The 23,455-nt window shown below is 53.8% G+C and overlaps 2 protein-coding genes across 2 annotated transcripts in view; one reads left to right on the forward strand and one right to left on the reverse strand.

Annotated features, from left to right (window-relative positions):
• Positions 1-5,197, forward strand: part of SNX30 (sorting nexin family member 30) — an 86,863-nt gene extending 81,666 nt beyond the window's left edge. Inside the window, exons 8-9 of the mRNA XM_028515500.2 lie at positions 1,215-1,367; positions 3,721-5,197. Coding sequence (XP_028371301.1) covers positions 1,215-1,367; positions 3,721-3,780 — 213 coding nt within the window. The 3' untranslated portion in view covers positions 3,781-5,197. The remainder of the gene's footprint in view (positions 1-1,214; positions 1,368-3,720) is intronic.
• A 7,816-nt stretch (positions 5,198-13,013) lies between these two features.
• SLC46A2 (solute carrier family 46 member 2) lies at positions 13,014-23,105 on the reverse strand. The gene is made up of 4 exons (XM_028520055.2): positions 21,769-23,105; positions 20,693-20,776; positions 20,120-20,276; positions 13,014-13,715 (listed from the first exon to the last, which is right to left on the reverse strand). Exons 1-4 carry the CDS (start codon positions 22,895-22,897, stop codon positions 13,658-13,660), a joined length of 1,428 nt encoding a protein of 475 aa, XP_028375856.1. The 5' UTR covers positions 22,898-23,105; the 3' UTR covers positions 13,014-13,657.
• Positions 23,106-23,455: the final 350 nt, after the last annotated feature.

A 23,455-nucleotide genomic window follows, 5' to 3' on the forward strand; every position in this document is an offset into this window, starting at 1 on the left:
GGAAGCGAGCTTTGTGCTTCAGCAACCGGGGTGATAATTTCCCATCACCTTTTCACCGCATCGGAAGTTCTCCATCTGGATGTGCAGGATGGATGAAACCCACCAAAACGGAATGCAAGTTGTGGAATTCAGGTGGCACTGTTCCATTTTGAGACAGTCTCCTGTAAGAAAAAGTTGAAAACTGAAATAAGCCAGGCGGTGGGGGACAAATGTCATATGATCTCACCTTTAACTGGAACCTAGTCAACAGAAGAAAAAAGCAAGCAAAATGTAACCAGAGACATTGAAATTAAGAACAATCTAACAGTAGCCAGAGGGGCAGGGGGAGGGGACAGGGTGGAGGAGGGTTGTCAGGAACATCTATAAAGGACAGATGTAAAAACCAAGGGGGAGGGTGGAAGCAAGGGAGGGAGTGGGTTTGGATGGGGTGGAGGGGAGTGGTGGGGAGAAAATGCAGGCAACTGTAATTGAACAACAATAAAGTAATTTATATTTTAAAAAAGTTGAAATAGCCTGCTACATTTCTCTCTCTCTTTTTTTGGACACAATTAAATATATATATTTTTGGACACACATCTTATCTCCCCAGAATTGCCTAACTTTCACTTTTCACTGTTGACAGTGTGCTATCTTGGGGAGCACGGACAAGTCTCCAGAGTATCTGCAATGTGGGGTTCAGGGCAGGGAGCCCCCCCGCAGTCTCATTGTTGCAGTCAGTTCTCTGATGGGTGAGGGCAGACATCACCAAACATCAGAGGTGATGCAGTAGTTCACGTGATGACGGGAAACCCTTTTGTAGATTCAATATTGGACCCGGGAGGCCAGGGGGCCAGTGTCAAATACTGCTGAATATTTGCAAAATCTACACAGACTGTCGTGTTTTAAAAAAGGAACCAAGGACGCATGACTCCGAATGCAAGGTTTCTTCTTCCTGCTTGCAAATGGAGAGTGGGTGTTTCCCCCACGAGTCTCTGTTGTGCTTGGGTGGGTTTGCAGGTTTGGGTCGGGGTGGTCTTCTTTGGAGTTCCTTCTGAGACCTGAAAAGAATGAGAACAAGGGGCTCCGCCCTCAAATAAAGGCCTCCGGAGGAGAGAGCATGCCTGGGGCACCGTAGGGTGGTAATCCGGCCCGTCAGGGACATGCGGGCAGAGTGGTGCCAGGCAGGAGAGGCCAGCCACGCGCACAGGGCACCCACGTCTGTGTCCCCCTTGCAGGTGCCCGCGGACGTTGAGAAGTGCCAGGACCGGATGGAGTGTTTCAACGCCGACCTGAAAGCCGACATGGAGAGGTGGCAGAACAACAAGCGGCAGGACTTCCGGCAGCTGCTCATGGGCATGGCCGACAAGAACATCCAGTACTACGAGAAGGTAGTGAGCGCGCCGACCCGGCAGCGGCCCCCTCGTTAGGGAAGCGTTTCCAACAGCGGGAGCCTTTCGGAAGGGCCTGGCAGAAAGCCAGAAGCAGGGCTCCTGCGCGTCCCAGCCCCCTCCCTTGTTGCGTGTCTAGCAGCCCCTGCCCGTCTCTGCCCCGCCGCTGCTGCTGCTGCTGCTGCTGCTGCGCTAGATGCGGCGCTGGTTTGGGGAGCGGCACTCCCGCCCCGGGCGCCCGCTGGGTTCGGTCAGTGTGATGGAAGCAGACGCTGCATCTGCCCTTCCCTTCGGTCCTGGCCGCCAGCTGCTCCCCAGAGTCCACCTGGCCTTCCGCGCAGGGGTGCCCCCAGTTGATGGAGGTTTTGGCGCTACATTAATGCCATCGGGGGTTACTGTAGCGGAGACTTTGGGCCTACAGCTTAAAGCAACCCCGTGTTGTGGCCCTGCATTCCGGGGCTGTCCACTGTCACTGTGCCATGGATCTCTCTGGCGATCCGGTAGAGACTGTAGACCCACCATTAGAACACTGTTTGTTTTTTTAAAAAATAGACTTTAAAATGCTGCTTTTAAATGCCTAAGATACAGGCAAGTCGGATTATAAAGGAAAACTATTAAAACAGCTTTTTTCCCCCTTGAATTCCCAAATGCCACAAATAGGATCCCTGTCTCAGAACCTCGTTTGGCCCCTTCATACATTTCACAAAGCTTTCTGCGCCCGTGCCGTGTGCCAGGGACGGCACACACGAGCAAACGAGACAGCAGGGCCCCCGCCAGGGAGGAGCCTGCGGTCCAGTGGAGGATACTCACTGATGCAAGGATCCCACCTCCGCAGAGTGAGGGGAGGAACAGGAAGCTGTGGGAGAGGGCACTAGGGGCTATCATTCAGATTAGGGGTGGGTGGGAGGGGCAAGTGGAGTGGGCGGGAAAGGCCAAACTGAGGAAACTACATTTAACCCGACTCCCAGACACAAAGACTCGGGGACTCAGCATTCCAGGCAGAGGGAGCAACCCTATGCCAGGGTCCCAAGGTAGGAAAAAGCTTGGGCATTCGAGGGTCCAAAGGAAAGCTGGTGTGGCCCGTGGTTCCCCACCGCTGGCACAGAAGGACACCTCCAGGTCTGAGATGAGGGAAAGAGCAGGACCCAGAATGCCTCGGGGACCCGCCCTGGGTCTCCGGCCAAAAGCCAGCCCCTTGAATCCCCCCCAGGCTCCTGCGTGCAGGGCAGGGTCTCAGTCCAGCTTCTGCAACCTCAGAGTCACCAGGAAGGAGAAGCAGGGAGCAATTTCACCACTCCTCTCCCGCCTGACCCGTGGATGCCTCTCTCCGCCCACCTCCTCCTTCCCCGTGACTCAGTGCAGAGGCCTGCTTCCCGCCGGGGCGGCTCCTCGGAAGGGCCTGCGTGGTTCCTCTGTCCTTGCCTCTTTGCAACACGACTCCTCGAAGGGAGACTCGTTTCTTGCTCTGCAGGGTGCTGCTCCAAGAGGAGAGTACCAGCATCCTCTGCGGTCTTGGCCCTTCACAGGGGTCCGGGATGACAGGCGACCCAGGATGGCAGAATGAGCCGAGAGAACACTTGTTTGGGAATCATGAGCCCTTTTTATTACAACATCTTTTATTACAGAATCATAAGCATGCAGTTCTGTAGCATAACAATATCACACACAGGCACACCATGTGGCATTTTCGGTGCAGTGTTCACATTAAAACTCTGAAGATTACACCCATATCATTCCCCTACCAGACACACTCAGGCAGGCCTCACTTCTGCTGGACCCTGCACATAACAGCGCCTGGACACAATGAAACAGTCAACACAGAGTTCCCTCCCGCCACCTTCCCTCTGGGGAGACCCGGGAGGAGCCCACACGAGCAAAGGTGAGGCTGGTGAGGAAGAGCAGGTTCCCACCCCCTCAGAGCCAGGCAGCCAACTCATTCTAATACGACTTACAGCCTTATGCGAGCACCACCCATGCCTGGAGCTGTGTCTCCGTCCTGGCTGAGAACCTGGGGCCTCGTCAGGGGTTTGCAGCCTGGTCTCCTCCGGGCTCTTTGAAGGGAAAGGATTTCTCTCGGTAACCCCATCTCCACTCACCGGACACGAGCACGCAGTACAGACAGTGCACTTGGGCCCTGTGCAGACGCCGTGACCTTGCACGCACGTAGGGTGATATGCTCACAACCAGCACCTGTTGCCTCCCCTGTCTCCCTGTGGCTGTGCATCAGGCGTGTGGGTGTCCTCAGACAAAGGTGACCCAGCAGGAGCGGCAGGACTAGGGCAGAGTTAGGACGCTGACCCCGAAATCTGAAACTCACGGCTGATACTGGGCACGCGTGTTGTTGTTGTTGCAGTGCCTCACGGCGTGGGAGTCGATCATCCCACTGCTGCAGGAGAGACAGGAGGCCAAGTGAGTTCCTGCTCCCACGGAGGCTCCTCCACCCGCCCGGGGCGCGGCGCCCCATCCCGGCGTGCCCCGGCCGTGCCGGCATGGCGGCGCTGAGACAACGACCGCAGGGACATCTGTCCTCGTGGATTTCTTTCCCATCCCCACCTGCCTTTGTCCGACAGTCATTTTTAACTAGTATCTCTTCCCCGGCGGAGCCCGGAGGGCTGTGGTCGTCTCAGCCGAAGCCGCGCGCCTCCGTGCTGTGAAGGGACCCGTGACACAGAACACCGCGAAGATTTGACAGTCGGCAGCTGACGTTCCAGTACCTCCTTACGGTTTCCTGTCCAGGGCCGTTGGAGTTGGTTGCCTGTGGTGGAAGAGAACCGGGGTCCTGCTTTCCAGGGACAGGAGAACGGCACGGACAGAAGGCCACTCTTGCGCTGCAAGGGCACACGCACGGCAGCTCTAGGCCCAACCTCTCTGGGCATCCACACGTCTCAGCCCAGCAGGAGGTGGCAGGTCCTTCGTGGGCAGCGGCCTGGAGCCGCGAGTGCGGCCTGCTGCCTGCATGCGATGGGCGGCTACACCTCCGTTACGGTTCCTGGCTCGGACAGGACCGTCGAACTCAGTGTCCGCGTGCATCCGCGCCAGGGCGAGCGGGCCAGCGTCCTGGTCCTCACGCGGAGCCCAGGGACGCCACAGGGACCACGCTCCCCCAACGCGGTTCTGACACTAGAATGCGGTAGATTGGGAACTCTTTTTGTGTAAAATGAAAAAAAAGGTGCGTTTTTTTTTTCTCTGTGACATTCTTCCATGTGTTCCTTTCGCTTGTTAGATGTCAGCGGCCTGGAGAGCAGGCCCGTCAGGGAGTAGCTGCGGTCCTGAAGGCGGGTCGCTCCCGGCGGCTGCGATCCCCGGGCACGTGCCAGGCCGCGCCGCCCACGGCTGCTTTGCACAATGGCTGTTACCACACCAAAAATTCCTAGTTTAATGTTTGCTCTTGTGCCCCCCTGGGGTGTGTGGGCAGCCTTGTGGGGAGAAGCTGGCACGTTGTTGCGACACAGGCGAGATTTTGTGAGCTCCGTGCGAGTGGCCTGTGTGAGGCGCTTTAACCCGCACTGGTGTCTGATCAGGGAGAAGAGTCGGTGTCTGGAGGGCCTCCAAGGGGACTCCAGCAGCAGCAGACCCCCCCTCCCGGTGAAGCCGGAGTCCACGTGCAGCCGGGTTCCCGGGGGCTGCCAGCTGCCTCTCAAGTCCTGGTTTCCAGCTGTTACCAGGTTTGCTTTGCAGATCGACAGAAACACAAGCAGACCGAAAAGGAACTCTGGTTTTTTTTTTTTCCTTCTCCTGAAAAGAAGCTCCGTATGTCACTTGTGTGTTCTTTCATCTGTGGCTCATCCCTATAAAATTACAGATCTCAAATAAGTGATAGTATTTTTTTTTTAACGGAACAGCTGTGCTGAGACCCTGCTGCCCGTGGAAGTCAATCGGTGAACAGCGGCCAGCGTGCGGTGGGTTGGAGTCACTTCATTCCGCTCCCGACGGCAGCCGTGGCAGCCGTGGCAGCCGTGACGCCCATGGCCAGGCTGCCGCTGGGGCAGCAGTCGGCCGGCACAGACCAGCTTGGTTCTGTCTCCTTGTGTCTGAAAAAGTCGCAGTTTGAGTCGTGATTTTTATGTCGGCGGGTGCTTGACAGCACCGTTAGCGCCCTCCTGTGCCATCCTTAGCCCTTTGATGTGAATTCTCGGTCTGGTACGATTAGCAACGGTTCCCTGAAGCAGACACATACGAACAGCCCGCGCACCCCGAGGGGCGATTCAGTGTGTCTCTCTACCTCTGAGCCGGCACGTGGGTGTGGCCGTGGGTGTGGCCGGGCCCAGCCTGACCACTTGCTGGTGGAGTTGGGCCGGGTTGACAGCCCTCTGTGGATATTTGGTAGAAAACACTAGACCCAATAACAAATGCTCATCTTCAGGAATGTGTGAGGACTAGCCTTATGGAATACAAGCTTTAAAACGGTCGCCCGGTGTGATGAATACTTAGAACCATGGCGGGGCTACAAGGAGACTAGACCGTAGTCTGCTGCTCGTTGCCAAAGCCCGGGGACAGTCCTGCATAAGGGTTAGTGGGGAAAGAAGGCGGCCCTTCAGAAACACACCAGGTTCGTCGCTGGGGAACTTGGGGAAGGGAGCGGGGTCCGCAGTCCCCCGCCCCCACACTGCCGGAGGCAGAAGACTAGCTCTGAAAGGGCTTGGGCATCTCGAGATTGTCCTTCTCCCTTTGGTCCCCAGGTTGGGTTAAGACAGCAGAGAGAGGTGGAACAGGGCGAGTGGCCCTCCTGCTGCCACGGAGCACAGAGCCCGGAAAACCAGTCCCTGTGGTGGACTTCCTCGGAGGGGGAGCCTGGACTGCGGCATCTGACGCGGGGGGGGGGGGGGGGGGGGGGGGGTGCTGGACCAGAAGGGCAGGGGCAGCAGGCAGTGAACGAGGGAGGCCCTCCGCTCCTTCCCGCGGCTCCCTCGGGCCCCTGAGGGTCGGCAGCCCCAAGCGTTCGCCTCTCCATTTCGCTCAGCACAAAAGGGATTGTTCCCCCGTGAGATGCAGAACCCGGGGACATCTGTGCCAAAGACCGCCTCGCAGAGGTTCCGTCACCCCATCCTTCTTGGCCCCACGAAGCCGGGGTGCTGGGATCCCCGACTCCTGTCTTGTACTTCCTTTCTGGGAGACCTTCGGTTGCAGATACGCCTGGCCTCAGGCAGACAGACTCAGGCAGGTGTGAAGGCTCTGGCACCCGGCAGTGCAGCGGGAAGGCCTCCCTGTGCACTGCCCCCGGGCCTGGGCCGTGAAAGGTTGCATTACCCAGGTTCAAACCCAGGCTAAGGCAGAAGAGGGAAGTCCTAGAAACCGAGCAGATTTTAGAAGGATGTTGAAGAGGGCGGTTGTAACTGGTCCAGATACGGACCCTGCTCTTTTTTTTTTTTTTTTTTTCATGCGGTGAGGTCAGAGGAAAGATTCTAGGCTATTCTGCAGGGAACCACCGCCCCCCCCTCGTGGAGGAGGAGCGTCCTGCTCAGCCAGGTCAGAGGTCAGGATGTCCCCTTGAATAAGACAACACTGGTTCCTGGCGAGCTCGGAGAAGTCCGGTCCTGGAGGTGACTGGCTTGTATTTCACCGAGCTGCTCCTCGAACTCAACCAGATGCCCTTCTGCAGCTGACATAAGGAAGCCCAGCACCGCACTGGGGGTCGCGGTGAATGGGGCGGAAGTTTGTCTTCGTGCCAAACTTCAGCCACAGCCGGACTGTGTCCTCCGTGCTGTTGAGCTGGATGTGTCTCCTCAGTCGCCCGTCTGTGTGAGGAAACGAAGGGCGCGCTTGCTGCTCATTCCTCGAGAGGCTGCCTTCTGTTTGGGACAGAACGATGGGAAGTTCTGCCTTTTGGGGTGGGGGGTGCGTGATGGCCCCGTGGCAGCCTGCAGGTGGAGTTTCTCTCGGGACGGGATCAGTCCAAGCAACACCCAGAGTTTGCGTGCCTTGGGCCTGCGGTTGACAGCACTGAAATCACAGGCACCGGCTCTGTTTTGAGGCCGTCCATGGGACTGCAGGAGAGCCATTGTCTGCACCCTGTCCTGGCTGGTGCGAGAGGAGGGACAGGAGGCGCAGAGCGACCTCTAGATGTGTGTTGGCCTCCTCTGTTCGGGCCTTGGGATGGGTTAGAGCCAGGCTCTGCTCTGGCTGCCCCCAGAGGTGCTTCCACTCAGAAAATGGGCTGCCCGTGGCCAGGGCGTGGGCTCACCACCCGGGACCCCGCCTTCCTAGCCACCTCCTTTAAAGGCCCACAGGAACTGGGTGGTATAATTCTAAGGCTGGGGGAACACTGCTTTGGTCATCCCCACTTACAAAATTACGTTGGGAATGGGGGTTTGCCTCTCACTTTCAAAAGTCCTCGAGATGGCAACAGATTGGACTCGCCCTCCCACTCCTCATGTGTTCTCTGTGCAGATGGCAGGTGGCATTTATCCGTAAAGTTCAGGAAAATGTCATCCCCTGGGTCAGCCAAATGGAGCTGGGCATGTTGGAGCTGTTCTCTCCCCTGTGATTTTTAAAGTTCAGCGAATGATCCAGAAACCCCATTTTGGATCAGCCCACCCCACAGGGGTGAGCTTTGCGTTTGAAGGGTGCCAGGGCTCCCCACAGCTGCGCAGACTGGAGCCCCGCAGGGCTGATGCCTCAGAAAAGGTGAGCGGAGACCTTGCTACGGGGCTCGACTGTCCTTTCTCAGTCTCGTGTGTTTGAAACGCTTCCTGGGTGTGGCTGTCTACTCCTTTCGGTGGGCCAGGAAAAAATAGATATTATCCAGGTAGTTTTTACCACTGTAGACAGCCTGTAAATAAGTACTTTGGGAGAAAAAAATAACTTAAACCAGTACGATTATTTGTCCCATACATAAATATTCTGGATACTTAGCACTAGAAAATCAACAGATCCAGACTTTTTAAAAAGGCCCCAAACTGTTAAGAGCTTAACTCTGCTTTTTGAGAATTTGTCAGCACCTATTCAAATGCCTTATTCTTCAACTAGTGTGTTTTAGATTCCGGATAGAAAGAGTTTTAGAAACTGTAATCAGTTGTTCTGCTTCCGCACCGAAGGTCTGACGTGGCCGGTCCGCGGCCCTCTTAAAGACACAAGCGAGAAAGTGAGGTTCACCACTAGGCTGCCCTGTGGGGGGGGGGGGAAGCTGAGCAGTGCTATTGCCAAATGATGCTTTCGATGATGTAAGGAAACACAGGGACCACAAACCCCTTTTTTGTTTGAACGTGTAAAAGGTTAATTTAGCGCCTTTCGTCACACGTTTGATTGTGGAGAGTACCTAGTATCAGCGCCGACAAATCACACAGGTGCAGAGAACGCTGCAGACTCGGACACCGTTAAAGGTTTGCCCGGGCTCTGCAGAGCAGCATCTTCAGAGATGCTGCTCAGAGCAGCGTGTTTCAGAAAGACACTCTCCACAGGTTGAAATGCCAAAAACATAGAATGTATTGTGTCGACTCACCTAATTCAGTCCGTTGTAACAGAGCTGTTCTGTGAAAACCAGTGATGGAGCACTGCACGCTCGCCCCTTTCCCCGTGTGACCCCGGCTCCCCACGTGGGCCAGGTGAGGGCAGGCAGCACCTGTGGGCACCCACCCCCGTTTGACAGGCTGGTTTGCAGACCAACCCTCCGGTCCCCTACTGGAAAGAAAAGGGGGTTGCTTTCACCTCGGCGTGGAAATGGAGCGGTGAAAATAGGTTGCAGACAAACATGAGAATCGGGGTGTTGACACGATGCCTGTGTCAGCGGGGCCTTCATGGAACGGCAGCCAGCACCAGCCACGGGGACACCTCTGAGGCTGGGGCCCGCCCAGCAGACACCCTGTCCGCTGTGCTTCCGAGCGCCTGCTTCCCGGTGTCTGTGAGATGGGGGTGCACTGAGAACCGGTGGGCACCCGTGGTGTTCCCATGAAATAAACTGCCAGCAGACTTTCTAACTCGTATTTTAACTGTTGAAAAAGATTTTTTAAAAATCTTTTGCTTAGGTCATGTCCAAATTATGGACTGTATTTCCTATGTTTAGAAATCATTCTTTACACTTAAAGTTTTAAGAGGGAAAAAACCCTTCCGAGGTACTGATAAAGTCCTTTGCATAAATGTGTTCTCTCCTCTCCACGCTGCCATTAAGCCAAACCAAAAGCTGTGAAAATAAAGACAAATGTGTTCAAGAATGCGTGCGGGCGAGAAAGCCTTTTTATTTACAGGTCGAAGTCTCTGTCTCACAAAGCTACCAAATTTTAAAAAGAATGTCACCTCTTCTTCCTTGTTGTGCAACCCAGAGATTGTAAAAATTAAAAAAAAAAAAGAGCTTTTGTTGCATTTTGGATGCTGGCACGAGGTTTTTGTCCACTTTTTTTTTTTCCATGTATCTGTGTATAAAAAATTCTGTCCGTTGTTTACTATGGGATTAGTATTACATTTTGAGGTAAACAAAAGAATTTGTATTGCTCGATAAACTGTTAGCGTGTAAATTTCCAAGGGTTCTTTACCTCAATTAACTTAAAGTAATGGACCAATAAACCTATGAAAGACGCTTTCTTTACCCCGAGTCAGGCTCTCATTCGTACCCCTGTGCACGAGCGAACACATACACGCCTCTTCCTTTCTCCCTCTCCCAAGTTTACCTGCAAGGGTCAGGGTCTGCAGGGCCACAGAAACACCATGTCACCGAATAACTTTTTCTCTTCACTTTTTGTCGACTTCTCCTCAATCTACCATCTCCTTCAAGTTGGCACCGGTGTGGGAAGGTGAGGAAACTTCCAGGTGTCCTTAATCGTACCTGACACCACAGTGGGCAGGGAGGCTGGCAGCCAGCCCAGGAAATTCCAGGAAGGATTTCTTCCTCCTCCATCTCGTTCGTTGCAAAGCACAGCTCCAAACCCTGGGACAGAGCCAGTCATTTCCTGACTTCGTTTTGACTGCTGAGATGCAATGTAGGAATCTGTAAGGAAAGAAGAAATGTCTGTGGTTCTTCAGAGGTTCCAGTGTGTTGCAAATCAGGGACCAGAATGCTCGGTTAAGTTTACCTAATGACGACAATGGACTGGAAAGGAACTTAAACTGATGTTAAACTTGGCTTACCGATAGTACACATCACTGGTACAATGCAGCCCTATGAGGTGAGGCCAAAAGGTAGGATAAAGGAGGCATCAAATTTCAGCCTTTCCACTTACTATCTGGCGTTAGGCAACTCATGCCTCTCTGAACTTCAGTGTTGTGACTTTTGAACGGAGAGACTTGCCCTCCCTGAAGGGTTGCTGATTGGACCAGCTATGAGGTATGCAAAGCCCCTAAGTGTCTGCTGGGCACCGATGATATGACAGCCCTTATGGGAAGACGCCTCCTGTAGTTTATGGCTGACTTCAATAGTAAGTATCTTCTAATAACAATCATTCCTGGACACTTTGTCATTGAAAATTAAAAAGTGGGCCCTGGCTGGTGTGGTTCAGTGGATTGAGTCCCAATCTGAGAACTTAAAGGTCACTGGTTCGATTCCCAGTCAGGGTACGTGCCTGAGTTGCAGGCCAGGTCCCCAGCTGGGGACCTGTGAGAAGCAACCAATTGATGTTTTACATATTACTGTTTCCCTCCCTCTTGTTCTCTCTTCCTTCTCTTCTCTCTAAAAATAAATAAAAATAAAATCTTTAAAACAAAAGAAAGAAAATTAAGTGGGATATACCTTTTTTTTTTTAAGGAGGATGATGGAGGTATTACGCTGGCGGGTTCGATGGGAATAGATTGCAAACGGGGCACAAAGTGGTAGAAAGGGAACTGGGTTTAAGAGATTTCAGCGATGAAGGGGAAGAGTCGGAGATGACTTGGAGGCCTCCAGCCTGGGAGAACTGTGAAGTCCGTCGATCAGGAGGAAAACAGGAACGGTGGAGTGGGTGTAGACGATGGGCTGCAGGAGAACAGTGTGGACTGGACTCCTGTCTGTGGGAGTCGAGCCGGAGGTGCTGACTGGATCGCTGGGAGGAGAGCTCTGGAAGCCGCGGGAGTCAACTCAATCATTTCGGAAAACAACCGAGGACGTGCTTTGGGGGCCTCAAGAATTCAGGATGCAGGGGGAGGAGGAAGGGGACTCGGGACAGATTTTAGGGAGGAAAATCAGGACCACAGAGCAGAACAGCGGCTCCGAAGCCTGAGAGCTCATGAAAACCCCAGTCGTTGGGTGCCACTACGAGTATGGCTCCGGAGGGCCCGAGAGTTTGCGTATCTGATGGGCTCCCAGGGGCTGCTGATGCTGCTAGAACATCTGTTAGAGGAGATGGCGGCCTGGGGAGCGTGGAAGAGGTTTGGACCCGCTACCTCAGTGAACAGGAGCCACTGCTGGGGCTTTGGGAGCCGAGACCAGGTTAAACCCACAGTGAAAGGCAGGGTCAACGTGGGCAAATAAGAAAGACGTTTCAGGTGTTCAGAGCAAGCATTTTAGGAGCAGGAGTGAAGAAGCCAGCGATTAGATTCATTCGGGCCGGGGGAACTTTCAGGGGCTGCGGTGGGAGGACAGGACTGAGCACCCTGGTGAGAGTGTAAACAGGAGCATGGCCGCGGGCTCGCCTTCCCCATCCCACCTGCTGGGTGTGTGCGGCTTCTCTCCGTGGACGGCTCTGCCTCCCTCCTAGTTGCCTGAAACCCAGGTCTGAGTCGTTCCCATCTCCATGGGCCTCGCCCTCTCCCGTCCATTCACTGCCGCCTCCTGTTGAACTCAAGCTCCCAAATATTTCTCCAAGTCCCCACCACTGTGCTCCGTCCTCAGAGCTTCCTGCCCAGTGTCAGTCCGCCGCCATCCTTCCCCTGGCTGACCGCAAGGGTCTCTCTGCTTCTCTCCTTTCTGCAAATCTCGCTCTCTCCTTCCTCCGCCAGTCCACCCTCAGCGCCGCCAGGCTGCTCGAACATACAAAGGTAAGCAAGCATCCTGTGCTCCTGCTTAAAACCATTCAACAGCTAGCCCCGTTCCTCAAGAGAGAGAAACACTTTTTAAAGGCTAGAGTTGATGTTGTTCCTCCTCACCTCCCAGCATCATCATCTCTCCATGCCCTCTTCTTTGTCACCTTCCCCTCCCTCCCTCTTTGCTGCATTCGAGTTGTATTTCTTTATCTTGGAGAAAGTTGTTCCACCTGCCTGGAATGTCTCCCAACTTCTGACCTCTCTAATTCCTTATCCTCCCAGTCTTAGCCTGCACTGCTTCTGAGAACCCTACTCTGGACTATGTGCTCCCCTGTGTCGGCGCTGACTGTAGGGCGCATCGTTGCCTGCTCTTCTGTTTGCTCCAGCCCCTTGCAGCCGTGGACAGCACACTCAGCTGAGGCAGCAGTGGTCACGTGCTCGCTCTGTCTCTGCACCTAGCACGGTGCCGGGACCTTAGGAGACGCGCCACGAAGTGCTGTTCCTTCCCTGCAAGGGATCAGAGAAAGCGCCGTGTCTGTAGTGACAGAGGACATCTCATCGGGAAAGAATGAGTCACATCCACACTGTGAATGTTGACTTTATGAGGAGTTGAGTCTGCTTGTATATATGTAAGTAAACTAGGCAATAAAATGACCTCAACATAAAATGGTTCTTTGTGTATTTCCTCCTCTCCCTTCACACTACTCATTTGGCAAAATATGGTTGACTGAAAGTATTTGATTTCATATTCCATTAAATAAAAAGTCTTGATATTTTCTTTTTAAAAAAACAACAGTGACAACGACAACAAAACTACCCCCAAGCCAACAGCCTGAGCTCCGAACCTCTCCTGTGCGTTCACGGCTCCCAAACCCTCAGGAAGAAAGCTACCTTTTCTGCAAAGTTTTATTTTAGTTTAGAAAATATTGACGGATGTTCACCGTCGGTAGTTTGTATGAAAGATCCCTTCCACATTCCCCCAGGCTGTTGAAAATGCATGCCTTCATTTGAGTTCTCACACGGTTCTCGCAGCACCACGCCCAGGTGACTAGTCCGCCATACCCTGGAGCCCGGGAGGCAATTTCTGGAAGGAATAAAGGCTGTTGTCTGAAGCTCCTCACAGCGTCTGGTATGGCTGTGCGTGCAACTCGCACAGGACCCTGAAGGTTCCCACCGAGCTGCCGCAGGACCTAACCTCAGCCTACCCGGGGTGTCCAAAAGCAGAGAAAGTTCTTCTGTCCCCAGGAAAATGCTCTTCCCACCCACCAGGGGCCCCTGAGCCTGAGCAAGCCACTCAGAGGCTGACTCTGGCTGGGACTCGGGTTCCTCGGCAGTGGGTTGCTCTGGTCTCCAGTCCCTGGTCCCTTCCTTTGTCTTCAGAGGGGCCTGGCCACGGCTGGTGTTTTTGGCTCCTGCAGGCAGCACCTTCATTTCTCCGTGTCGTCTGCGTGTTTCGCCCATGAGGCTTGTTTGTAGGCCACGATGCTGCAAGAATTGACAAGAGAGAGTTACAAGAGAACAGCGGGGCTGGGGCAAAGATGTGCTTTGTCCTCTGCACCAATGGTGGGGAGGCTTCTAGCCACCTCTTTGTCACTGATAGATGAGGCCCTATGCAGCACAGCATCGGGATGCTGGACCGAGCAGGGAGAGGTGGCCCAAGGGAACCTCTCTCATTCCAGGCTCGCCCCAGTCACGTAACATCTGCCACCCTTCGCACCTCCATTTTTCTAGAGTATCCTTCCATCTCCCTCTTGCTCGAGGAGGAACTCCCACATGTATCCCAACACCCAGGGTCACTAATCCCAAGTGGGATTCGCTGCCTCATTGTCTGCGTTTTCACAGCCCCTTTACCTCTTCCATAATCATTACATTGATTAAAGATATCTGCAGATAAACGCATGTGTAGGAATGTGTAGCTCTCAGTTGAAATCTTGGATCTGTGTGACCTGGGGGTCCTTGGTTTGCCCGTCTGTTTGAGCTCTAGGTACCTCAGGTTCCAAGCCCCCCTGAATGATACAGAACCCTTGGAGCTGCTGGGTGGGGTATGAGCTTAAATCCAAACCTGTAAGGGAAAGCTTTGTGGAAACATCAATCTCTCGGATTCCCCACTTTCCGTGAGCCCTAGGGCTCTACAGGGAAGGACCCTTACTGGACTTAACACTTATCATATTACAAAACTGGCAAGAGGTGAGCCAAGACTTTGAGGCAGCCAGCCCGGGACCATGGGAATACTGGGGTGCAGCCCTGACTCTGCAGCTGAGCCCGATCGTGGGCCACGACAGTGCAGCCGCCAGGTGATGGGCAGCAGTGCTGGTAGTAGGTGGCATGCCCTTTGATGGACCATTCATTCATTAAACAGATGCACTTGAGTACTTCTTGGATGCCAAGCTCGCTACTGGACACAGGGCACACGGTGAGCCAGCCGCCACAGTCCCTACGGGGAGCCTGCAGCCCGTGGGCAAGCACTCGGAACAGATACTCACTAAATAATCACCACCTGTCATGCTCTGAAGGAAAAGGATAGGAGGCTTAGGAAACAAAGAAGAGAAGGATCTAGTTCATAGTTCAGATCGAGAGGTGGATTTTCTGAAATCCTCTTTGGAAAACTGGTGTTAAGACCACAGCTGGCTGGGTTAGGAAAGAGGTGTGGGTGGGAAAGGGGTGGGGGCAGCACGAGGGGAGGCCACAGGGTCCGAAGCACAGCGTTGGGAGGGCGGTGAGTGGCAGGAATAGGAGCCTAGGGGGAGTTGGCGAGGCCAAGTGTTGCAAGACCTTGTGGTCCGTGGTGCAATGTTTGGGTTTCACCCTAAGAGCATTGAAAGCCAAGTGCAGTGTTTTGAGCAAGAGATGACATGGTCTGATCTACCCTTCTGGGAAATGGCTGTGGCCACCTGGGGGAGAGAAGATGGGAGGTGAACGAGGGGGGGTGTGGGGAGCGTGACTCAGAGGCTAATTCGGTCACCCAGGTGCTTTGGACTAGGGGTGGCAGCCGAAAGATAGAAAGGTAAGGATGAATTTGAGGCACATTTGGAGGTAGACTCAATGGGGCCTGATGGACTGTGCGGGGGGGTGGGGGATGAGGGGGAGGACCTGGTGACTCTGAGTGGTGGTGTCATTCAATGAGACGGGAAAGGCTGGAAAGAGAACAGACTCGGGAGAGCGTCAAAGCAGAATTTTGGAAATATAAATGATAATGTGAAGTTTTGAAAGTACCTGAGGTGACTTAGAGCAGCAGTTCCCAGCCTTTTTGGCCAGGTTTCAAGGAAGACCATTTTTCCACAGATAGGGGGTGGGGATGGTGTCAGGATGATTCAAGTGCATTGTATTCAAGCTCACCTCCTGCTGTGTGGCCGGGCTCCTAACAGGCCATGACTGGTACCAGTCCTCCGCCTGGAGGTTGGGGACCCCTGACTTAGAGAATATAAAGTGAGATGACAACCCAGAGCAGAGCCCCAAAGAATTCTTCCATTTGGAGGTTTGTGGAGAAGCAGTCGGAGAAGTAGAACAACCAGGAGATGGAGGTGTTGAGAAATATGAGTGACAGTGACAAGTACCACCCAAGGAAAGAGTGATCGACAGTGTTGGGGGCCACCGAGAAACCGTGGGTGAGGAGGGCAGAGTCCACTGGATTCCGCTTTGAAGAAGTCCTGTCTTAGTCCTAGTGACAGCAGCTCCGGGGAGCTGAGCTGGGGACATCAGTCTGTAGAGGGTTGCAAAGGAAATGAGGGGAATATGTAAGACCACAGGAGCAGACCAGCCTCTGGGGAACCTAAAGAGGAGGGGGAGGAGGAAGAGGAAGAGGAGGAGGCAGGAGAAAGACTGGTGGATTGTGCATCAGTCCCGGCAGGAAGAATTCAGGACAGAGAGCATCTAACCACTGCGGTGAGCTCTCAGAGGAGATGGGAGGGTGGCTCCCAGATACCTGGTGACTTTTCTTTTTCTTTTTAAAAATGTATTTGTTTTTAGAGAGAGGGGAAGGGAAAGAGAGAGGGAGGGAAACATCGATGTGGAAGAGACTCACCCCCACTGGGGACCTGCCCTGCAACCCAGGCATATGCCCGGACTGGGAATTGAACCGGTGACCTTTCCGTCTGCAGGCCGGTGCTCAGTCCACTGAGCTACACCAACCAGACACCTGGTGAGTTTTCTAAGAAGTGATGTCACTTAGTAGATAAGGGAGACTGCCTGGGTTCAAATCCAGTCTCTGCCACTTACAGCTATGTACCCTTTGGCAAGTCGCAGAATGCTTTAGACTCAGGGGCATCCATCCTGCGGCTCATGGGCCACAGGCGGCTCAGGATGGCTGAGAGAGGGGCCCAACACAAAACGTCAATTTACTTAAAACATTATGAGATTTTTTTTGTGGCTACATGTTGCAATGTATGTAATATATGGCCCAAGACAACCCTTCTTCTTCCAGGGTGGCCCAGAGATGCCAAAGGGTTGGACACCCCTGCTAGATTTTGTTTCTTCATCTCAAAATGGGGATAATAGTAATTACATAAGAGGACTATTTGAGAAGACTAAATTAATTAAAATATATCAAATATTTAAAGCTGTGCCTGTCAGATATTAAGGGCACTTAAGTATGTGTAATTATTATCATAAAAAAGGGTAGGGGGCCCTGGCTGGTATAGCTCAGTGGATTGACTGTCAGCCTGCAAACCGAAGGGTCGTCGGTTTAATTCCTGGTCAGGGCACATGCCTTAGTTGCAGGCCAGGTCCCCAGTGGGGAGCACTTGAGAGGTAACCACACACTGATGTTTCTCTCCCTCTGTTTCTCTCTCTCTTTCCCTCTCTCTAAAAATAAGTAAATAAAAATCTTAAAAAATTGTTCTGAACCTTTAAAAAAAAGGTGGGGGAGGAAAAGAATAGAATGGGTACAAATGAACATAGGTCTGTAGATTTACTTTGGGGAAGATGGGACCATTCTCTGGTGGCTTCTATTCTCTCTATGAAGCATGAGGCAGTAGCTGAGCATGTGTGTGCTGGGTGGGACATGGGCTGCAGATGGGCAGAGTCAGACACTAATTTCTTCAGCATCTCCCTATTGCGTATAAAGAAGAGCAGGCAGGAGAGGGCAGGTAATGTAAAATCGGCTCACTTTGATACCAGGAATGGCCGGAGCCAAAGTCCCTTTTCACAAACAGGCTGTTGGCAGCTGCAGCCCAGGGACCTTTCTTCCCAGCCTCTGCCCTCCACGGGCTCCTCTGCTCCCTGCTCCCTGCTCTGATGTTCTATGTCCTTGGGATGCAGCCCCTCTTTCTGCTGTTAGAGAGTTCTGCTGGACTTACCTGTGGGTCTCACTTAATAATTAATGGTACAGCCTTGGCCTCTTCTGGCTGTAAGAACTTTCCCCTTTGTGGAAGGGAAAGGTGATGAAAACACTCCCCATATACTAGAGGTTCTCAATCTTGGTTGTACATTTGGATAACCCAGAGAGCTTTTCAAAGTTCCTGTGCCCAGGCTGCACCCCACATCAGCTGAGTCAGAACCTCTGGGGGTGGGGTCCGGACATGGGTAAATTTCACATTTCTCCATACAGTGATTCCACTGTGCAGCGAGCCAAGGAGGCCTTGTTCGCACAGGGCTCCCTCCATTGCTAAATGTCTACAAAAGGGGGAAATTAGCAATGGCCGAAGCACCTCCTTCACAGAGGCACTCAATCACCTACTTGACTGATTCAAGACTCTGTCCCTGCTCCTGTGATGGAAGGTTGCAAAGACCATGCATGGCATCACCGTTTCCAGGCAGAGAACGTATGACTGTGTCGTATAGGTGCATGTTACGAGTGCACTGGGGGGAGCTGTCAAGGGCAGCGCACCTGCTTCACGTGCCCTAAAAGTCTCTTAGGGAAGGCGAAGCATCCGACTTAGCACACACACGAAGCAGCGAAACCAGAAGGGAACCGGTTACTGCATCTCCTTATTGCTCTCGTTGAACTATTCCTGTCTTTAACCGTGACACCCATTATCTAGTCGGACTTGTTTTCTTTTGTTGTTTCACGGTATGTGTTTATTTAGGTTAAAGGAACTATTTCAACCTATCTGCTGATCGGATGGGACTGGATAGCTGCCAAGGCTCCCAGGCAGCAGGCGCACAGGAAAGGAGCTAAGGGGCCAGGCAGCTTGAGGACAGGTCTGGCCCCGCTCTGCATCTCGGGAAAGTGAGAGCTGGGCCAGGAGGGCACTGGTGCCTGCCGTTGGCGCCAAGTTCCTCAGCTGTTTCAGCTTCGTACTTTATTATTCTTAGCTATGAAATAAAGTAAAAAGCCTTGCCCTGGCTGGTGTGGCTCTGTTGGTTAAAGCTTCATCCCCGAAACCGAAAAGTTGTGGGTTTGATTCCCAGCCAGGGCGCATACCTAGGCTATGGGTTTGGTCCCCAGCTGGGATGTATACAGGAGGCTACCAAGTGGTATTTCTCTCTCACATCAATGTTTCTCCTTCACTCTTCTCCCTCTCCTCCCCTCTCTGAAATCAATGAGCATGCCCTTGGGTGAGGATTTAAAAAGAAAAAAATTCACTAAAAACCCAGAAGTTTAAAAGAGCCTTAAGGATTGATGGCCCCTGTCCCAAAGGCCTGATTCTGTGCAGGCAGGGACATACATGTGCTATGATGTGAGGATTCAAAGGGGGCTTCACCACCAGCCACTTCCTACGTCTCCCGCCTGCCTTCCCTCCTTGTCCCCCCCACAGCCAACGGCACCACCACTGCTGACTACTGACTATTGATGCTGGTGCAGTTCTTGTGCGCTCGTAGGCAGTTCCCTTTAAAATGCAATTCTGCATCCAATCCCCTGCACCTGAGCGTGGGTGCATTTACTGCATTCTTTCCCTTCTGGTGGGATTGATGCAAGCCTGAGAGAACTTTACTTTAGGAGGAGGCGGGAAGGTCCTAAACCATCCGGGCTGTGCTGGCTGATATGTAGCCACTCGCCACAATGGTTACTGAACAGTGTGAAATCGGTTCTAGTCCACATTGAGATGTGTTATCAGCATAAAGTCCAGACTAGATTTCAAAGACTCAGAAAAAAAAAAAAAGGAAAGGAAAACCTCATTGATTAATTTTGTAAATTGATTACATGTGAAGATGATAGTTTGGCTATAGTGGGTTAAATCAAATATGTTATTAAAGTTAATTTCACCTGTTGCTGTCGTCATTTTAAAATGTGGCTACTAGAAAGTTTAAAATCACAGACACAGCCTGCCCTGGTGGTTCAGGCCATGCCCTCGTTGGATGGAGCTGCTGGAGAACCGGCCTTTGCCCTGTGGCCCACCGGCCACAGGGCTGACACTCTGGCACTCTGGTGGAGCTACTGGAGGGCCGCCCTTTTGCTTTGCAGCTTTCCTCCCGCCTGTTATCTCCCAGGCGTGAGTGCTCTTGTTTTACAAATGAGGCCATGTCCCCAAAAGATGTTCAAGGGAACCGCCCAAGTCTTTCGGGGACCTCACACAGCCCCCCTGGCCATGAGAGGCCAGGGGTACAGAGCACCCAGGTGCCAAGCCCTCAGAGGGCACTGGGAAGAAGGAGTGGTCGGGAGTGAGGAGGGATGACTCCTTGCTTCCTAAAGGAGCTAAACCAAAGAGGTCCGAGAGGTCCCAGAGGTTTCTACTCCCGGCCTCTGAATATAAGGAAGTGTATGAGGCTCCTAAAAATAAATTGTATTACCAAACCGCCAGGAAATGAGACAGTGGGTTGGGGCCTTCTGTTCATTACTTATGACTGTGGGGAATTCTCAAATAATGAATTGGGAACAGCAGGAATTCTTCTTTGTGAGGGAACCCACTGAAAATAAATAATGCTTTATGACAATGGGCTGGATGTGGCCTGCCTGTCCTTGACCTCAGCCCCAGGCCTAGCCCAGACAGCAGATGCTGTTCTTGTCTTACCCAATCGGGACGATGGCCAGGAAGGAGAGAAAGGAGGAGAGAGCGAAGCAGGTGCCGACAAACTTATCCAAGGTGAGCTGATAGAGCTCATTATACATCGTGGATGTCACCACCCAGGTGACAGTCAGGGACAGCTGCAGGATGACAAACACCTTTCCTGTGGAAGGAACAGAGGTTAACCTGGAAGATATGCGGCTCTCCCTGCCTGTTCCCAGCTAGCTGAGCCTCCGGGGAGCTCTCAGGAGACCCCTCCCCCTTCCCAGGACTCCCTCTCGGCCTCCAGGCCTCATTTCACCAGGGCTCCTGCCTCCGTGTGGTGGATCCACTTGGGGCCTGCAGGTGGAAGTGTCTTCCCTTGACTGTGGCTTTTCAGCGACTGAGTCTCCGAGTCTGCCCCACCCTCCCATTTTCACTTCCTCTGCCCTGGATGGACACGTGTGTGTCCCTAGAGTATTTGAGATTGCTTCTGAAACTGTCTTTGTGTGCCTTCTACACGTCTGAACCCTGTGCCTAAAGCCACGCGGCTCTGTAACAGCCCGGGCAGGGAACCTCAGAGGGATGCATTTTACTCACCATATGAGGAGTCCTTGATGAGCTTGGACATTACTGATCGGATGGTCGTGATGGGGATGAGAGCGAAGAGCATGACGGCTCGAGCTGGAAAGAAATCACACAGGAGCACTCCTCACTGTAGCCCAGCCTTGGCCAAGAAGTGAATCAGCATGAAGCAAAAGCCTCACTCAGAATTCCCTCCCCCCATCACTGCTCTGTGGCTTGCTCTGCAAAACTCATCCCTCCCGGGTAACCGTCTTCAGTTGCGTCAGCTGAAGCACGGACGCTTATTGGTCGTGCAAAGCACAGAGAGTGAAACAAATTCTCGTCGACATGGATACACATAATCCACCAGGCGTCTCTTTCTAATGTGCTAGCCACTAGCCATGGGCGGCTATTTAATGAAAATGACATAAAATTTTAAATTCTGTTCTTTATTTGCACTAGCCACATTTCAATTGCTCAATAGCCACATGTGGCTTGTGGCGTCTCTACTGGGCAGAACAGACATAGGTCATTTTTTGTCATTGTACAGAGTTCCCCTGGCGCCCTGGTCTGGTGCCCTCTGCTCGCGGCCGTCTGAACTGAGTCCTCACGTGGAAACCCCATTCCGCTTCCCTGAGGGAATTCACTGCACTGGTTGTAGAAAGCATTTATGGAGAATTTTTAAACCCATTTTCAGAAAGCCCTTGCTTGACCTGAAATGATTTTAATTAAAGGCTCTCTTCAGTTGCATTATTTAATGTTTTATCCCTTTAACTTGGGAAGCAGAAACCCAACCCCATCTCCTTCATCCAAGGCCATCCCAAAGCCTCTTCTTCCGACCTCAGGCTGCGCCCCTCCCGTGACCTCCTAGAGCCGTGGACGCCACTCTGGGAACATTTCCACGGGCAATTCAGTTGGCACGAGGTGCAATACCACACAGATCTACTCGAGTGTGCATAATCCCGTCTCCCTGGCACCTCCGAGGTAGCAGGTCTAATCCCTGGTGCTGAGCGGGGATGCCCAGACCACAGCACTCCTGGTGTCAGCCCCCGGACTCAGGGGGCCTGTAGCGTCTCGTCTCCCTCCTGTCTCCCCAGGAATGCCGGACTCACCAATGTAGAACATGTACGTGTATTTCACAAAGGTCAACAGGAAGGCCCCCGACCCGAAAGAGACCATCCCGATCATGATCATGGTGGTGTCCCGGAAGCAGCGGGAGAAGAGCAGGACGCCCAGGAAGCTGGTGATGAAGATCATGTACCCCGCCGCCATGCCATAGCCCACCTGCACTTGGTTCCAATGGAGCGGCGCCCTTAGCACAAAAAGAGACATCACGTCCACTGTGCCCACCACAGCCATGTCATAGAGGATGGCACCCAGAAAGAGCAGGGCGATGATGGTTTTCTGGGGCTTTGCTTTCCTAGGAGATAGGGGGTGCCCCACTACACCCGGCCTCTCCGGCTCGTCGGGGTCCAAGGTGCGGTAGGTGCCAACGGTGCCAGACACCGTATCCACGGCGGGGGGTGCCTTTCTGGCCTTGGCCGCTGACTGGGGGACTTTCAGCACCAAGAGGCTATACAAAAAGGCAAAAGAGGCACAGCTCACGCTGCAGGCCGTCAGCACCAGGCCCTTCCAGGGTCCCCCAGACGTCTGCTGGAAGAGATGGCCCGAGACCATGCTGCCGCAGAATCCCGCCAAGCCCAGGATCAGGTCGATGAAGATGAGGCGGACTGAGCGGCGGCCCTCGGAGGAGCCCAGGGACCCCAGGGCTACCACCCCCGACCAGTATGCTGAGACGCCCCCGCAGAGCCCATTCAGCCCCACGGCCCAGTACAGCACCTCCACGGGCCAGTCCCACAGCACCTTGAAGAGCAGCCCCAGGCGGCAGAGCAGGAGGCCCAGCAGAGCCACACAGAGAGAGATCTTGCGGTGGTAGCGGTCGCTGAGCCAGCCCAGCCCGAAGGCAGGCAGCAAGGGCGTCAGGCCTGTCACGAGGTTGTAGATGATGTAGAAATTGGAGATGGCCTTCTGCTGCTGGTCCTCCAGAGCATCCCGGGGCGTCGGGCTGGCGCTGTGGTTGGTGGAGGCTCTGTCTGCAAAGGATTCCTTCAGCACGAGGAGCAGCCCCGCATCGTAGAGGGAGCTGGCCACCTGAGTGGACGCCACCACGGGCTCAATCCAGGTCCGCACCTGGAGGCGGGTCAGGTAGCCGCAGCAAGAGCAGGTAGCCTCGGGGCCCATGTGGTCTCTCTGATGCGGGATGGAGGGGCTTGTTCGATAGCTGGTGGCTGCTCCAAAACGCGTGAGCCCGTGCGTCCGAGTGAGCGCCGGAGAGTGGGGACGGGCGGGGCTCCTGTGACTGTTGCCAGCCCGGTGGCCAAGTAGCCTTTTCGGCCGCGGCCACTCCTCCGGAGCCAGAAAAGGCTGTGCTCCGCCCCCGCCTCCGCCACCTCCCCCCCCCCCCGCCGCGCCTCTCCCCCCCCCCCCCCCCCCCCCCCCCGCCTCCGCGAGAGCCGGGCTGGCGGCCGCCCAGGGCAGCCAGGCGCAGAGGATCGCACAGAGAGTCTTGGTCCCTGGCGTCCCGACCCGTGACCTCCACGTCACGCTGCTCCAGTGAGCGCGGCCGCCTGACCAGGCGTCGTTATCCTCACAGCCAGGCGTGCCCCGACCTCCTGCAGGTCCCTGCGCATTTCCCCCTGGGGCTTGTCAGTGCCGGGCGGAGAAACCCCAGGCTTCCCTGCTTCCTCCTTTAAGTACACACTTCTGCAAAGAGGACCGGGGCAAAAATAGTCGTGCCCC

Source organism: Phyllostomus discolor, chromosome 3, assembly GCF_004126475.2.
Source record: "Phyllostomus discolor isolate MPI-MPIP mPhyDis1 chromosome 3, mPhyDis1.pri.v3, whole genome shotgun sequence".
Lineage (NCBI taxonomy): Eukaryota > Metazoa > Chordata > Mammalia > Chiroptera > Phyllostomidae > Phyllostomus > Phyllostomus discolor.

Bases quoted from the DNA above. Each gene is read 5' to 3' on its own strand.
- SLC46A2 (XM_028520055.2), bottom strand. From the start codon at position 22,897: ATGGGCCCCGAGGCTACCTGCTCTTGCTGCGGCTACCTGACCCGCCTC. The intron at 20,777-21,768 runs GTGAGTCCGGCA...ATTTCTTTCCAG, and splicing joins CACGTACATGTTCTACATTG to CTCGAGCCGTCATGCTCTTC. The intron at 13,716-20,119 runs GTAAGACAAGAA...CAATTCTTGCAG, and splicing joins CTGGCCATCGTCCCGATTGG to CATCGTGGCCTACAAACAAG.